The 18885-nt window shown below is 34.8% G+C and overlaps 1 protein-coding gene across 7 annotated transcripts; it reads left to right on the plus strand.

The window, feature by feature from the left end:
* Positions 1 to 942: 942 nt before the first annotated feature.
* Positions 943 to 16279, plus strand: LOC105223046 (klaroid protein). Of its 7 annotated transcripts, none has more exons than XM_011200645.3 (8): positions 943 to 1101; positions 4972 to 5169; positions 7336 to 7857; positions 7957 to 8333; positions 8435 to 8623; positions 13245 to 14828; positions 14893 to 15005; positions 15704 to 16279. In XM_011200645.3, the coding sequence occupies exons 2-8, from the start codon at positions 5021 to 5023 to the stop codon at positions 15914 to 15916; spliced, it is 3147 nt and encodes a 1048-aa protein (XP_011198947.2). In that variant the 5' UTR covers positions 943 to 1101; positions 4972 to 5020; the 3' UTR covers positions 15917 to 16279. The 7 variants fall into 7 exon arrangements, with proteins under 7 accessions (XP_011198947.2, XP_011198948.2, XP_029404868.2 ...); XM_011200646.4 differs by having other exon boundaries at positions 947 to 1219; XM_029549008.2 differs by lacking the exon at positions 943 to 1101 and adding an exon at positions 1243 to 1489.
* The last annotated feature ends 2606 nt before the right edge of the window (positions 16280 to 18885 follow it).

Genomic DNA, 18885 nt, shown 5'->3' on the forward strand with positions numbered 1-18885 from the left:
TGCGTGAACTAGGTGCTAGTTGTACAGCCGTTGAGGACAAGGTCGCAGTAGTGCGTTAGCAACATAAGGCCACTCCCTGTGGCCTGGCGCCTGAGCAGGTCTTATGATGGTTTCATCCATTACATGTATTAAACATGGTCGAGGTGGAGTTTGGATGGGTCTTTTAGCGCAAATGCAGCAGAAAAATTCTTCCAGGCCCGGGGAACGGGAATACGAGACACGGAACAACCCTCTTGCAAGGCGTTGCTCCAGTGTCAACAAACTTAAACTAAAACTTAGCGATCTAAACGGGGTTAGATCACCGAAATAACAGCCCTTGGGCGGATAAAATCCGGGTCGATTCCGTTGCGTAGAACGGACTGAAACGATGATGAAAAGGTAGTTGTAAACTTGGACCATTCTACCATCAATCCTCACCAATGCAAAGTCGTTGCTTTTTCTGATGATGACTCTCTATTTACTGAACTGTTTGATGAAGATATGATAGTTTTTACCTCAACTAAGTTAAAAGTAAAAGCATTTGTAAGTATGTATAATATCAAACGTCAACAATCACTAGAAACATAGCCCAGAACAATGCAAGATTTAAAAGGCAACGATAAACTTTTCGGTTGTTCAAAGAGATCACCGGAAATATGCTTGGTGTACCCCTTTTAACGGGGAAGTTTAATGGAGAAATGCCCCTGTTGCATTAAACCAGTTTTCAGAAGGCTTCAGTTTCCAATTGCTCCATTTCAGCATTTGTAAAGAATAATTTCATCGTTCTTTGGGATTTATAAGCCTAACAGCATTTAATTTTTAGTGTAGAATTATTTGAAAAAAATGCAGTCAAATGGCAATGCTGGCGGTAATCTTAATTTATCTTGAAATTGCGACATCTGTTGTTAGATATTTTTAAATGTCATCCGACGCGTGTGTGTTTTTCTGATTATCTTTCACTTTGTGCTCATTCGTTAATCGCCCGCTGATATAAATTTAAGTATAATTTTTATGCGGAAAACTTTCGTGTCGAATCGGACCATTTCTAAATTTAATATCTTGTGTTAGTAAATTAAATGTAAAAGTGTGTGCGGTAGAAGCAAGTATCAAAACACAAAATTAGTGAGTTTTATTTACAAGAATTTTGATGTGTAGTGTTAAGAAAATACAAATTTAGCTACGTGTTATGTTGAACCGCTGCCAGTGCTAAACGTAACGGCGCAGTGGCAGAATTCTTCAAGTATGCAAACGTTATAAGGCATAAAACAGGCAAAAAGATTGGCATAAATGTTGCCGTTATGAAGGAAAATCAATTGCAAAGTTGTGAAAAAGTGATTTTATTCAATATTCAATAAATTATTTACCTCCAATCATAATTGTAAAACAGAATTTCAATTAGGTGATATATTTCCAATCGGACATACATTTATACAACTTGTACAGTGTTAATATAAGTAGTATACATATGTATATATGTACATATGTGACTAAATGATTAATTTCGAGGAAGGTAAATGTGGAATATACAGAAGTATCTGCACACTAGGAAATATTTCAAATAATAAACACTTTCAACAAAGTGCAAAGCTGTATGTAGAATGAAGCCTTTAGGGTTTTTACAGCGCGGGTTTTACATATTCTGAGTGACTATTCAAATATGTTTCTTTTACACAATAAAAAATATGTATATATATTTATACAACAATTTTTTTATTTTTCAAATAATTTGTAACTGTATAATAACAAAAGCTTGCCGTTTGCTTTCTATACTGTTAATAATAATAGTAATGATCTTCACACAAGATAACTGTGATTAAAAGAAAATGTAAACTTCTTGTATAATTCTTGTATAAAGACTGTTTAATTCAATAATTACATATGTATATGAAAAATATGACTGTTGCATTTGTGGAACAGCTCTACACACATATTTTTTTCACAATTTTACTCATATTTTCCCGGGCCACATTACAATTGTCGCTATTTTCATCAAAAGCAAATCGGCTATTGCCCTCATTTTCTAATTACGCATTTTCGCCTTGCAATGTTTTGCAAATTATTTTTAGTAAAATGCAGCGATAGTTCTAAAAAACTTGGCACCTTGCGTTTGCAAACAGAAAGAATTAAACAAAATAATGATGAAAGCAGAATCGGTTGATACGGTGTATGAAATGTTCGTTTGTGCTAATAAAATTAAAAATATTGGGAATGTTATCAGATAATACATATTATATACATGCATATGATACGTTCATGTATTTATCTATGAAACCACAATACCGATCACATACTTAGCATTTCTAACGCTAGACTTTCGAGGATTCTGATTTGCTACATATAAGTGTTATCGTCTCTTAAATCTTATCGAAACAATTTTAGATTTAATTTTTTTTTTTTTTTTAATGATTACTGTTCATACATCACATACAAAATTTTAAGACTGAGGATAGATATATGAAATTATAACTAAAAAAATAATTCTTATCAATATGAGTAGTTTCTATTTTGAAATGGTTTTTTCCTTCTCTTGTAATATTATAAATAGTGATGCTGCATTATTTCGTATTTTATATGACAATATGTAATCGTAAGACTAGTAATCACAAGAATCTTCCGATTACGAATTTTCCGTTGGAAGCGATATTTAGCATTATTAGTTAGAATGCAACCCTTTTCTTATTGCACGAACAAAAATAAATGAACAAAAGTTAAATGTTGAATAAAAGTTATTTTTGCACTATTTAATAATGGTTAGAAACGATTTAGTGAAGTGTTAGTGGATATAAAAGTTAAAAATATACCCACTAAATTCATTATAAATGGGAAAATTCATTTTAAATAGTTGAATTTTTGAACTTTAAATGCAAATATCTCAAAAACCATAAATCAGGGGCAACTATGTATATATTTTCTTAATCTAGAGGACATCTGTATCCGTACATAACCATTTTAATCCCAAAATCCTGGGATGCTTTTCTAAAATTTACTCGTGTTTTAATAAAGCAATTATTAAAAAAAGTTTAATATTTCTTTTTTAAGCAAAACTAATTTTTTTAGATATCCTGTGGAACCTTTGCTTACATCATTTATGTCCATTCGCTTAATTTATCGAAAAGTTTTACTTTGTAAGACCGTACATTTTTTGATTGATCAAAGTTTCTTTATATGGTTTACCATCAAATTGTCATGAAACCATTGGTTAGTGCGTTGCGCTGTGTGTTTCGGAAATTTATTTTAGGGTCATGTGCCCATTAGCAAATTATAGCATGACATTGTTTATAATTGATACGTAGTTAAGTTATTCCATTTGTCCATCAATTTTGAATATAGGCCCTACGCTACTCCATATTTCAGTCTTGGTAGTTATAAGTTGATTCCTTAATACTCGAACAATCAGTTTGATTTCTCATGCTCTCGATTTACGCGTTATACTTCAGTTTGTGTTAAAATATAAGAAAATCTTTGCATAAAATCTCTAAATTTCAAAAATTTACCCGCGTTGCTAATTTGGCCACAACCGCTTTTATCACATTTTCAAAAATAATTTCTTTGGTCTCTCCTCTTTGCAACTTAGGAATACAGAAAATATAGTAGAAGAATTCTTCTTAGATATTTGTATGATTCATTTAGGTCTTTACACAAATAACTCGTTCAGTACAGTGCACCTCTGTTGTTTCCATCGTTTTGCCGGTTGCCTTATCGTATGGTTTATACCGGCTTATTATGCCACATGTGTGTACAATTTTTCTTTTCTTATTGCAAATTTGTACACTCCTTTGTCAATTTGCAATTACTCAATACGTTATTTATTTCATTCTTTATTCTCTATGTACTTCGTAGCCGTTAGCAGTTCTCATACCACACACACGCTGAGGAATCTAAATAAAAACGTAATGGAAGTTGTGTTAAAAAAAAAAACAGTTGTGGTGTTGAAACTGTTAAAATGCGATGCAAAGCTTAATCAACATAAGGGAATGCTTCCAGACGTTGAAAAAACCAATATATAGATACACATACGAACTAATTCATATAAAATCAAATATAATGTCTAATTCCTTAAACTGTAGACTTTCATATATGTCCTCAGTTGTAATAATTGTAACTCTTAAAGAATTAGTTGAAAGCGTTAAGAAAATATTTTTTTTTTTTTTCAATATAATATACATATGTACATATGTATGTATATTATTTTAATAGGTTTTGTAGGCGTCCACACGTACCATATATACAACTTGACCGTAAATCCTTGAATATATTAAGGTTTGTTTATTTATTTAATGTATTACTGCGTTTGCGCACGGATAACTTCTTGATACCACAATCAAGTGCACAGTTGTAGGCATTCACTTTCATTCATCACTGGCATGTGGTCAGAAATTATATACATACATATGTATGTATGTACATACATTGAAGTTTACACATATTATTTAAATACACTTACATATATATTCGTGCGCCTTTGGCTTCTAAGTACATAATTACACTATTCACTTAAATGCTTATGTACATGCTCGCAATTTGATATATATGTACATATATATGCGTTGATTCATTTGAATACACATTTACATTTCCTATCATCGCTGACTCAATTGTAAACAACCCACTCCCTTCGAAAGAGTTCGAAAAATATACATTTTTACATTCTGTTGCTTGATTTCGAATGTGGAAAATGAAATCCTTGAGCACATTAAAAAGTCTGTGATGTATAAATTATAGCTCTGGCATCCAATTCCTAGTTACTACTCTATACTAAGACGCATCTCCAGAAAATTTTATTTTTGTAGGATTTTTCTCAAAAAGCTTGTTGAAATATATGGAGATGTTTGTTTGTATGTACGCATATTTAAAAATGTACATACATATATACTATACATGTATTATATTATACATATGTATATTTAGTACCTGCTTTATTTGGCATTCAATAAAACTTTCACTTATTTACCACCTCTTACTAATACTGTGCACTAATGCCTAATTTTGCAGTTATCACAGTTGGTTGACCTTTCTTCAAAGTGAACACGTTGCCAATACAATGGATGATTATCAAATAGAAACACGTCGACGTTCACGTTCAAAAACACCCTTCCTACGTTCCAGCTGCGACCACGAAAACTGCGAATATGCTGGCGAGGAGGGCCATACACATCATCACCAACAGAAAAAGAAGATGCCCAATGTGCAGTAAGTACTTTGATAAAATTTAATATTATTCGAACAAAGAACTAATCAATAAGTGTATTTCCAAGTGGCTGAGCACATGTGCGGCATTCGAACTTCAATGCGATTTAATTATTTGTATTTTTTTTTTGTGCAACCAAACATTGAACGAGCCAAACAACAAGTTACCAACGACAAGATAATGAACCTAAAAAAAACACACTAAAAATAAATAAAAACACAAAATAGAAACAGAAAGCGACAAAGCAAAACAAAAACCAAAACCGACGCTGTGGTGTCACAGATGATGTAGTTGTGTGCATGTCGTCATCGCGTAGCTATTTAGTCAGCTAGTCAACTGAAATGGGCGGGAGATGGAGCAGGCAGGCGTGTGTGGCGTCAATGTGAGCGCGATCGTCCGCATTCGCGCAATAGTTCAAGTTAGAGGCGGCGAGTTGCTCTCATTTATGTAAGTCAAAGCTAGCAGCGGCAACAGGCAGCGCTTATTTTTTGTAACGTTCGCCAAATTGGAGATTCAAATGACTCGAATTGTGGCGTTCAGATTGTGCCCGGGTGTTGTGCTGACTGAACGTGTGCGTGCTTTACTCGCTGTTCGTTATTTTTTGTCAGTTTATTGTTCATTGCACGAAACGTGCGCTGTTTGAAGACGATACACTCGCGTATTGGCGCGCTTTTTAACCCACTTTAGTGATTTCCATATACAGTAACAAAACAATTGAAACCAAGTGAGAAAGTAAATAAATATAAACACGCGATTTATTACCAGTTTGCCGTTGAATTCAAACCGAACTCGTCATCGTTACCCTGACTAACTGGGCAAATTGGCAGGGTGAGAAGCATGTATACATATGTATATACATATGTTTATATCCATGGATATATTTATATATATGTATATGCCAAAAACTCGCTGGCCATCAGTCTTATTGTGTTTTTGCGTTTGTTTTTTAGTATTCTTGGAATGATTATGTGCTTATTCTAGTTTTTATTTTGAACGATGACGACACACCGCGTTGTTTTTTTTTGTACTACGCTTTCGACGTTATTATTTGTTTGGCCATAAATTTTTAGCTTCAATGGCTACGCACAACAACAACTCCATTTTTTGTTTATTTCGCTATTAAGCTTTTTGAAGGTTAAACCGAAATAAACGAGTAATAGCAAATATAATTATTTACATGCCACAGTTTGAAGTTGCTTGGAAATATACATATTTAGTATGCGCATAACAATTAAATAGAACTTGTGCGTAGCGCATAAATTATGCTACACTCGCACTAATTTGGTTTTTGTATGATTAAAGATCTTGATAAGCGAGGAGTTGGAATAATAAAGGTGTATACCCTTCTTCATAAATAAATGGCGTGCTCAGTTTCTGATGTCATTTAGAAACAAATTCAAAAACAAATAGAACTGGCTTGTTTTGACCTAACTCAATATAGCTTTAGAGATATAACTCTTTAATAGTAACTATAGTTCTCCAGTGATCATTTCCCTTAAATTAATTATAAACTCGTTTTAAGAATATTTAGATATGTATATGGAAGTATTATTTTGTGAAGAGTATTTGGGCCCCTTAATGATTTTGCAACCTGATAGTGACGAAATTCACAATACGAAGCAAAAGTATTATATTAATATGAAAGTAAATAATCTCAAGCACCATAGTTAAGACTTTCGCGATTTCACCATTTATTTTTTGTATCGTTAGAGATATAAAACTTATTAGTAGAAATTTTGAGAGTATTGTGAAATGTTTACGTATCGCACGTTGTAATTAAAAACAAGAAAAAAAGTTAATTTAGGCTGCACGAAAGCTTTGATGCCCTTTACAAATACAAAGCATTCTATATACGATTTTGATCGGTCAGATTTTATGCCAGCTATGCATATGCTGTAGTCGCCCGACGTAAACAATTTGTTCGCAGATTGTATTGTTTGAATTTTGCTATAAAAATATTTATGGCGTTTATCTTAAAAATTCTTTATAAATATTTTAATCCACTTTGTTTACCAATGCTATCGTCAGCACACGAATTCCACTTTTTCCTAAGACATACATACATCTATATATTATAATATTATATTTTTGTTGTTTTTATAATAACAAAAGCATTTACTAAATTCTGTTGTTTTGATAAACATTCTTTATATTCGCTTTCTGATCAGAACTATTGTGGAGGAAACTGTTGAGGTGGCATCATCTATCTTACCAGCAAAACAAACACAAAAATCTAAAACATCAGATTACTCCAGCGAAGACACAAGCCCGGAGAGTAAATCAAAGAAGACCTCGATGAGCATCAACGAAGAGTCTTCACAGAAGTCCAAACAAATGTCGTCGTCGTCAACGAATAGGACCTCCACCACCACAACCAGCACTACGGTGGTTACAAAACGCAAACGTGTTGCCGCCTCCACACCAAAGGCCATAGAGAACTATTTACAAGAGAGTTTTGCCTCGCAATTCACCGGCGGCACTGGTGTAGAGGCTGCACGGCAAAGTTATAATGAAATTACCCAAAATGTGCTCAATACAGAATTTGAACGATCACTGCGCAGGGCGGAAGCCGCCGGCAGCAATAATAGCAGCATTAATAAATCGTATAGTAATATTTTGAGCAGTTCAAATGGCGATCTTAGCGATCACATTGCATACCTGGAATACAAACGTGCCGGCGAGTACTGGAAGTGAGTGTAATTCATGTGCATTCATAATTTACAATTCAAATGTGTTTGAGATTTGTTCAATAAATAAAAATAATATACACTCATCAATATTTATTGCAGCACCACACCGAAAACGGATTATACCTACTCGAAGCATTCGTCGTTTCGACGAGAATTGGCGCCCGGCATTGTTGCCATGCCGAATATGTCGCGTCTTGGCCTGAGAACTCACAATGAACGTATCAACCACATGACCAAGCAACTCACCTATGATTCGGGTGATGAAATCGATTACCAACTCGATGGCTACCGCAAACGTCAGTACAATCGATATATGCAAGAACAGAAGCAATCATGGTATACACGCATCATTACAACGATTGTGACGACAATCACCAGCGCATGGTCAGCGGTGACTGGTGGCGGAGATGGTGGTGGTGCAGCTACTGGTTATGACAGTTCATTCTACACAACGAAATACGGACAGGAGGAACGAGGTGAGCGCACAATTCAATATATATATATTATGTATATATAGTTTTATACACTTGTGTATAAATGCAATCAAATATGTATTCACTATTTTGCTTCCTTGCAGGTTTCTTCGGCTCCATTGCCCAAGGCATATCATCGTCCATATCACAACTCTTTCGTTATGTTTACATATCGATTTCATCTCTACTTTGTTTGGATACTTGGCTCTTGCAATCGTCTAATGCCGACTCCAAAGGCAGAAAACGCCTTCTGCTGCTACTATTGATCTTATTGCCATTGTTGTTGTTGGCCGGTGAGTATTATTGTGAACCCTTATACGAAGCTTGTCACTATGTCAATGGACTCTGCGGAAAAATAATAGAATAACTAGTAGGTGTGTGGGTTGCGACAGACAACAAAAATTGCCATTGTTAAAGCGCTACACGCGTAGTAATAGCCCCTGACATTGAATATATTTCGATTTTGTAATAAATTTTCAGACGTGTTGACCTTGTAGCGTTGTGAGCGTTGTCATTAACCGCTAGTGGCAGTGAATTTGAAAACTGTTATTGAACTGCTGAAGCTGTGCGGCTAAGTGCTTAATATCGCTTTGCTATTTTTAGCCAATACATGCATAGTTATATGATTTTCAGTCATATCTATATTATATATGTATATGTACGCATGTACATATGTAAATGTATGTAGCAGTTTGTTGTTCGCCATGACGCTACGTGCTGACTGTTGTTGCGCGCGTCACGTGTGGAAAATTTCATAATTTCAGAAAATTAAAATATTGCACAGGTAATAAAGGAGATTTAATATAAAATTGCGCAATATAGTTTTCTATTATATTTAAATTGTTTTTTTTTTTCGAGAATCTAAATTTGATAATAATAAGGGGTGTGAAATTTTTAATGGAATCATTTTTAGGATTAAAAAATGAGATTTTGATATTTGTTTCTTAACATATGTATTAAGAGAAGAGTTTTTTGATTGAAAATTTTGGGATAAAAAATTAGATTTTGATTTTTTTACCCTAACATCGGTATCAAAGCTTGAAAAACAAATTTTTTAATTCCAACATAAAAAAAAATTGAAGATTTAATATTTTTCGGACTAAAATTGAAAAATATATTTTTTAATTTATTAGTAAAAATTTAAATTTTTTTTAGCTAAATAGTAAAAAATTGCAAATTTAAATTTTAATCCCAAATTCAGAATTAAAAATTGATAAAATAAAAAGCGGTTGAAGCTAGAGAGCTCTAGTTCAAAAGTTCGTGTTCTAGTACATATCCGTGATAAAATAATAATTTTCAAACATTTTTTTTTTTTTTAATTTTTAATTAGTACATGCTTTGTGAATTAAATTTTTTTCGATCGAGTGTTTTGGATTAAATTTAAAAATATTTATTTTTCAATCCCATATTTGGTATTGAAAATATTTTTAATAAAGATTTTCAGGATTTAAAATTAAAAAAATGTAATTAAATTATTTTTTTGTGCATTATATGCAACCCTGATGATATGACCCATTTATTCAAGTTCTTTGAACAATATATAATCAGAATTATATTTGATATTTCAATAATTGCGCAATAAATAGTTTTGCTACAAACAAATATCGATGAAATATTTTTTTATATATAAACTTTTCATTATAGTTTTTTATATAAGAAATTTGCTGTTAGGTTTCGAAAATATGTTTTTTAAATTTTAGAATTCACAGTTTTATTTCGAAAATGGGTTTTGTAAATTTTAGAATTCACAGTTTTATTTCAAAAACGGCTTTTGTAAATTTTAGAATTTACAGTTAGGTTTTGAAAATGGGTTTTTAGAATTTGCAGTTAGGTTTCGTTAGGGTTTGTAAGTTTTAGAACTCACAGTTAGCTTTCGAAAAAAGTTTTTAATAAAAAAGTTCGTGCAGGGAAGATCACCACTACATACAAACCGTCCATTGACATATTGCTCGCCGATTTTTCAACTTTATACTAATATTCTTCTTCATTTCTTTTGCAATTTTTCCCCACGATATAAAATCGAAAACCAACTGTTGTGAAAAACTACGCTTTTGCACCGCAGGCCTTTACCATTACCTAGATCACCCAACGATACCCCAATTTTCCGAAATGTCCTTCACCTTACCCACACTCCCAGATTTCTCCAAACTCGATATGTCCGAATATTTCAAAGAGGATAAACTCGCTGCACTTAAAGAACAAACTTACAATCGCCTAGCAGATTTTCGCGATTGGACCGATGATTATGTTATGTATTTGCGCACGGTTTCTAGTAATATCTACGATGAGGGTCGTAAATTTTTTCAACGCGAAGAACATTTTGAACGCGTTTAGAATTGATTTGGTTAAAATTTTCGGTCAATTTACCTTTGAGCTGTTGCAACAATTAGCAATCTGAACAAATTAGAAAGAAATTTCTATAACACAAAAAAATCCAACAACAGTTAAAATACGAAAATCGTAATTATAATATTTTTTATTATGCGCCATTAATTTTCATTGTATTTGTTATTGTATTATTATCGTTTATAATTTATATTATTTATTTATTTTTTTTTTTGTTGACGTTTTAGTTGCTCTTTTCGTTTCTTTAACGTTTCTCTCAAGACCTTAAGTTCAATTTTCCTACTTTAGAACAAAAATGTACAAAATATCTTAGTTTTGCATTATAGAACTCTTTAGATTTCGTTCGTAAAATAGTAAACTAGTTAACTACAAAAATGTCATAACGTACAAAAATCGTTGCATTTCGGATATCATCGTTTATCCTATCCTAACGGTGACTCCCTAAAATACTAAAATACCTTAACCAATCCTTTAATCCCTACCTCGCCCTTTGCACTAAGCTGCATACGTTGTATGCGTAGTGTTTCGGGACAAATTCACCACACAAATGCATTTGCGTTAGAAAAGCATATGCTTCCTGCGGAAGCTGTTTGACACCAATCGGAGAAGGATAGAGAATGCTGCAATTAATTAAATATCAACATCAACCTACCCACATCTACACACACATACACATATCTAAAGTAGAAACCAAAACAAACAAACAAACACGCCACAGAAAGCTATTACATACTTACAAACTATAATCCGTTCAATACTTAAGTGAAAGATTCTGTGTTGTCTAACAACGTAAAGTTTTCAACTCTTTAAATGCTTTAAACTTAATTATTTAATAAAAAATAATAACTGTTTTGATATGTCAAATAATTGTATTGTTAAAAATTTTTTTTCAAAATTTTTCCTAAAGTCCGTGGTATTCGCGTTTATTTCGATGTATTTCATATTTTTATCACATTTGGTTTGTTAAAAACAGTATAATACTAAAATAAAAAAAAATTTAATCCAGAAAAACCAAATCGAAAAACGCTTTTTATTTTACTCTGTTCCGAGTTAGCGTTAGCGTTAGCTTAGCTGCATGCATTTATCCCATTTAGGTGAGTATTCCAACTACTTTTTACTCTTCTTTGGGTATGAAATGTGAAAATTGATAATTGTACTACTCTATCCTTCTTCATTTGGATCAAATTCAGTAAGTTTTTCCCATTTTTATACATTTTTTCTAATACAAAGTGGCGTATGCCGAAAAAAATTAAAATCCTTCCTGCTTAACAGTCCATTTGGCAAATTCTAAATCCTTTACTCTTATATTTCAAACGATTAATCAGTATCTCAAGCATTTTATTTTATGATCCTTTAATGAAGAAGGATATGAGTGTTTTATAATTCGTATATGTTTATTTAAGATATATTAATGTATATATATACTATATTTTGTATTAACTTTTCCACGAAGTTAGTAACACCCCGAAGGAAACGTCGAGGACCCTATAAAATAAATATATACCTATAGAAATGAACAGCATGGTGAGCTGAGTCAATTGACCCAAGTCCGTCAATCTGTCCGTCTACAAGAAGCTGCTTATTTATCGAAATTGCCGATATCGGACCACTAAAGGAATCTAATATGCATTGCGAATTGTGATCGATTGTATTTTCCCTCTTCATAATGTCCCATCATTACCGAGCATTCCACTTAAGTCAAGGAGAGAGGAAAATCGTTTGGTTTCGAATATTTTTCTCTTTCTATGCTTTCCATGCTCGAAAATCTGCCCATCGCTGAGACTTGAGTGTATCTGTACCGCACTAGGTCTTTTGACCAGCGCTAGTCTTCTTCAGAGTAGCTTTTCAGATTTGCTTCCAAGGTTATCGTCATATTTTCATTGCTTCAAGTAACGGGCGGTCGTTCAGTGAAACCCACCAAGCAAATACTGCCTTTGACAAGTAAATTTTGGTAAAGACAAATCAAGAGGTCTTCTAACACTCCAAGGTCCGGGGTAACTATTACTTGGGTATATTATAAATGGTTAGGGGGACTCGATAACTGCCATTCATTGTTGAATGATACTTTTTGCATATAAGAATTTGCAAGAATAGTTTTTACCATATATGTATATGTAGGTCAAGGCAATACCATCAGTAGATTTGTGGGCTCCTATCTTTCTTTCCGTAACCGATTTAACTTCGCTCTAAATGAACGCAAGTGGAGTAAAGTCTCTCGATTGCACAGTTTTCACCCTTAAACCGGGTACCCCTTTCCGAAGAGTTCCAAGCGTTTACCATTATTTTGTCATACCCGAACTAAACATGATCTTCATTAATCTCGACTACTTTGGGTTAAAATAATGACGCATTTCATTGTTTGACTCTGTGAAGATTATTTTATGTCTTGAATGTCCATACGTTTTTGGCAGTTCCTTCATATTATTAATTATTATTATATTTAGACGTGATAACCTTGCCTATGGAACACCCCGAACACATGGAGCGCTTTTAACCTCTCTTAATAATACATTTTGTAGTAATAACTTGGAGTCTTTTTAAATAAATACAATATAACCTCAATTACAGCATGGTGGTTACAGGATGAGGAAGATCGCGCCTTTTACCTACAACGGGCACAGGCTCTGCTGCCTATTTCGCTACTTGCTAGTTGGCAGAGTGCCGTCTACAACGGCGGCAACTCCTTCAAAGGCTACATCCAACAGCTGCCGGACAATGTCAAGAGCTCATTCAACCATTACTACGCCAGTTATGTGGGTGGTGGTGCAGCAGGCAGTGGTGATTCCGAAGCGCACTTGCATATACACAACATCGAACAGCGACTTCAAAAAGCGCTCAGCGCCGAGGAATATGAGAACATACTGAATCATGTGAACAGTTATGTGCAGGAATTGATTGACCTGAAGTTGGCGAAACAACAGCGCGAGCAAGAAGTGCGCGCTGAACAATTGAGCCCTGCGCAGATGCAAATGATTGCAAAGTTGGTGCTCGAGACTGTGGCGCAAGAAAAACTAAAATGGGGAAATGCCGAAGTAAAGTTGGCTGAGCTGAGTGAGGCCGAGGTACTTCGACTGGCCGAGTTGGTGCGGGTTCAGCTGGAAGCAAGTGATTGGGCAGATCGACCGGTGCCGCTGTCCAGTGAAAATTTGTTAGAAATAAAACGCCTTATAACCGAACACATGGAATTGCATGAACAGAAACATTATACGCTGCTATTGGAGCGCATTGATTTGGACGCGTTGTTGCTGCGTATTTTAAGTGCACCACAGTTGGCCAAGTTTGTGGATGCGCGCATCGCTTTGGCGCTAGAGAGCAAACATTTGCATACAGAAAAGTTGCATGAGGGCTCCGGTCACAGCGCTGCCTACAGCGAGCAACAACGACTTATCAATGAGCTGAACAACGAGATAGCCTTTATCAAGCTTGCACTCTCCGACAAGTTAACCGAAAATGAAGGACTTCATCAATCCATATCTAAGTTGAAGGTGACGCAAGATGATTTACTCAAGCGCATGCAGGAGCATGAGTTGGCCACAGATAAACGCTTCAGTGGATTGTTGTTGGAGATAGAAAACAAGCTGGCCACACTCAAAGATGAGCCATTCAAGTTGCTCAACCAACAAATCAAGTTGTCGCTAGTAGAAATACTAGGTTTCAAGGCAAGCACACCTGGCGGCGCGCCCCTGGAGGATATCGATTTGCAGAACTGGGTGCGCAGTATGTTTGTGGCGAAGGACTATCTCGAGGAGCGTTTGTTGGCGCTCAACAAAGGCACCGACAATAAGATACGTGAGGAGATCGATCGGTCCGGCATGTTGTTGATGCGTGATATTAACGAGCGTCTGAAGAGCGTGTCAGCGTTAAAGGAACAAATCAATACGGCGTTGTCTGAGGAGGAGGTGCATAAGATAGTCAAATCGGTGTTGAACGTATATGATGCCGACAAAACAGGTTTGGTGGACTTTGCGCTGGAGTCTGCTGGCGGACAGATACTCTCTACGCGCTGTACTGAGAACTACCAGACCAAATCGGCACAGATATCCATATTTGGCATACCTTTGTGGTATCCCACCAATACGCCACGCATAGCTATTTCGCCGCAGGTACAGCCTGGTGAATGCTGGGCATTCCAAGGATTTCCGGGCTTTTTGGGTAAGTCGGAAGTCTATTAAGTGTTCACTTTATTTTTCTTCATCATTATTTTGCATTTTTGCAGTTTTAAAACTAAATTCAATGGTATATGTAACGGGCTTCACGTTGGAGCATATACCGCGTTCCCTTTCACCAAACGGACGCATTGATTCAGCGCCAAGAAATTTTACAGTTTGGGTAAGTTAACGGTATACAGTTCGATTCGGTTTTTCGGTTAGTCGCCCTTGAGCAGGTTGTGTTAAACTTGGAGTTATTTGTCTATTATGAAAAATTCTCGATATTAAAATGCCATTTCAAGAGTAAATTACAACATCACACTTACCATCTTAGCATGTTTTTACGATCCAAGCGATTAAAAAAATAATTCTTTTGAAAAGTCAGATGTGGACAATTGGGATATTGTACGTTGTCAACATATCGCAAGATCCAGAAGGCCATATCAGAGCTACGTAGATCGATACCGGTCGGCCCGTTCCAACGATAGTTGGGTCTAAGTAACCGGAACGGACCCGGATTTTTATCCGGTCAAGAACAGTCGTCCCGGCACTATTCTTCCAAATTACTACAGGAATGTTGGAATGTATTTTACCGCTACAACAACAACAGACCGGCAGACCGATAACCTAGTATTTAGCCAATAACATTTTTTTTTGTATTTTCCTAAGGACTAAAGTCCAGCGACTTGTGGATTTTTTTTTGCCCGTCTGTAATTTGGTAGTATGCGGCGTGAGTGAATTCAGAGTGTCTCGTCTAAAACTCAATATTTAGTGGCAATCAAACAAAATTTCCAAAAAATTAATATAAATCGAAACAAATATTCATAAAAACCGAAAATACTTAAAGATCTAAATTAAATTTTTGTCTCATTTCCCAAGGGTCTCGAACACGAGAAAGACTTCGAGCCAGTGCTTTTCGGTGAGTATGAGTTTGAAGATAACAATGCCTCCTTGCAATACTTCCCCATAAAGAACAAGGACATCAAGCGGCCATATGAGATTGTGGAGCTGCGCATCGAATCGAATCACGGCCATGCGCAGTACACGTGTCTATATCGCTTCCGCGTGCACGGTAAACCGCCAGCAGCGTAAATCACAGGCCATAGAATAAGACAAAGTCTTTAGTTTATACTTATATACTTATTTATTAATATAGTTTATTGTAAAAAGTTTAATTTTTTAAATTAGAATGTTAATCTAGAATAGCGGTACTTACAATTGCAAACTAATGAATGTAAACTTTGTGCCTTAAAGAATTCAAAACAGTAAAGAAAGAGAGCAAAAACACTATGAAGAGCGCACAGTTGCACAGTTTGGAATTGCGGGCCTTAGATAACCTCAAAAACCGACTAACCTAAACCTAATGTTACTAACAGTCAAATACATTACTTAGAAATGAAACACAATTTTGTAAATACATAAGAACTAATAAATGCTGCCACAGTGAAGAATATACATACATATATACATATATTTAAAGAAGTAGGGAGGGGCTAAGCGTGCATAAATATCATATTTGTATGCTAGTATGTAATATGTAATAGTTCATAAGCATAAGTGAAACGGTTTCCTATGTTACTTTCTAACTTGAAGTGCTTTCACAAATACACATAAGAGGCAAATTAGGTTAAGTTATGCTTACAGTTTAATTTTAAAATTTTTCTTAACTTTAATTTAGTTTTAATTTATTATACTACTTTATATATAGTAACAACATACTAGTGCTAGCTCTAAGTTAAGTTAAGTTATATTATGTGTATTGTATTTATTTATTTATTTGAAGAGCTTTAGTTTAAGCTAAGTTAGTCGTACACACAGTCTCAAAGCCAAACCAACACATCGAAGAGTAATAAATAATCTTGCGTTAACTACTTTAATTAACAAATGCTTGCCAATGATTATTGTTTATACTTTACTTAAATTACAATTAGTACTTATGTGCTAATTAGTTGAACGCCGCCCAGTTAAGGCACGGACCTTTTAAAATAATTATTTTTTATGAGCTCTCTCTGACCGGGCATATTGTAACGCGCTTACAATTTACATGACACATATGAGTTAGCTAAGTAGATATTCATTAGTTTACGCTAGTTGGGCGTCTGACTAAAGCCATTGCTTAATGATAACTGTACGTCCCAAATCCAATTAACACTAAAATCACGTTTTGAATTGTACGGGAGTTACTACAACAAACTAACTGCTAACTAACTTACAGCATATTTATATGCAGATCTAACACAAAATAGGTAATTTCGTATTTTTATACTAGATATTAACAGCTCTCATATATGTTTGTTTGTTTTTTTAGTATTTAATCTAGAGTTAAGTTTTTGGTCTCTAAAATAAATTTAACGGTTTCACCTGCAAACTACTACCACTAATTATCCTTAACATTTATATATACGCGTGATCTAGCAACTTCTTTGAAAACAAATATCAACAAAGTGAGTCCAAATGTTCAGTTTTTAAATAAACTCCCAACGGTTTTACGGTACAAGTGCAGCAAATATTTGCAATTTTTATGAAAATATCATTAGATAAGATTTAATTTAATTTATGTGTATGCTAATGTATGTTTAGTTTTCTAATATTAGATGTTTGTAGAATTTATGTTATTTAAAAAATGTTCAAAATAAAATAAATATCAAAAAAGAAATTTGGTAATGTTTTTCTTTGTGGTATTATATTTTAGTACTATGAGCAAAAAATAGTAAGACTTTGTTCATAATTTTAAAATTCTTAATTTATTCTTCAAAATCTTCTTCGTTCCACTCAAAGTAATCCACCTTCGCGAACGTTGTTTTGCAATCCTCGAAACAGTTGTTAAAGTCGATTTCTGGAAAAACCTTTAATGTGCGTTGCTTTCACGTTTAATATCTTTAATTGACTCAAAACGGTTTCCCTGTAGCGGAGTTAAATCAGGCGAATACGGTGGTTGTGGCACGATATTGGTTGAAAATTTGGCCAAAAACTCACGAAGAATCAATGCAGTATGCGAAGGAGCTTTATCGTGGTGCAAAAACCAAAAGTTGTCGGCCCAAGACCCCGGACTCTTTTAACGAATAGCTTGGCCAAACGAAGCACAACACTCAAACTGTGTTGACAGTTTGGCCGATCGTAAGCAATTCGGAGTGCACCACACCTCGATAATCGAAGAAAACTGTCAACATAACCTTCTACGTCGGTTCTCATATGCCACGATATTCGGCCGGTTGATCTTCTGTTTCCGGATCCAAGACTCATCGTCAGTAATAATACGTTTCATGATATCCAGGTAGTGGGAAAACATTATTTCACAGACAATAGCGCGCCGCTGTTTTTTAAAAAGTTGAGTGATTTGAGGAAGCAATCGTTCTTTCACTTTTCTTTGGCCCAACTGATCTTTCTAAATGTTTTTCACTGATCCTTCCAATATTCCAACGATGCCAGTAAGATCTCTGACTGTTAATCGTCGATTCTCAAGCACCAATTCCCTTTTATTTAATTGATGTGTTCATCAGTTGTTTTTTTAGCCGTGATTCGTGACGAGTGACGACTCGTTCTCGACCTTCTTTGAATAATTTGTACCAATCAAAAGCACTTGCTCGCGACTAACAATTATCACCGAAGGCCTTTTCCTGAACATTTCGGTGCGAGAAATTTGATTCCGCACACAAAATTTAATGGAACTTCTTTTTTTTCGTTGGATTTGGCTCGTCTTGGAAGACCCACACGGTCGATTGCTGTTTTGTTTCGGGCTCATACGCATAGATCCATGACTCGTCACCTGTGACGATCTTATAAACGTCTTTTGAAGCACCGCGATCGTATTTTTTCAGCATTTCTTTACACCAATCCTTTTTTTGAGCGATTGTCAAATTGTGCGGGATTCAACGAGAACAAATCTTTTTTACGGCCAGGTGTTCATGCAATATCGAATGTATGCTGGTGGGAGAAATGCATAGGCATGCCTCTATCTGAAGGTATGTTACATGACGGTCTTGCATTATCAGTTCACGTACGGCATCGATGTTTTCTGGCACAACGGCTGTTTTTGGACGACCTTCACGGAATTCGTCTTT

This window comes from Bactrocera dorsalis, chromosome 3 (assembly GCF_023373825.1).
Source record: "Bactrocera dorsalis isolate Fly_Bdor chromosome 3, ASM2337382v1, whole genome shotgun sequence".
Classification (NCBI taxonomy): domain Eukaryota; kingdom Metazoa; phylum Arthropoda; class Insecta; order Diptera; family Tephritidae; genus Bactrocera; species Bactrocera dorsalis.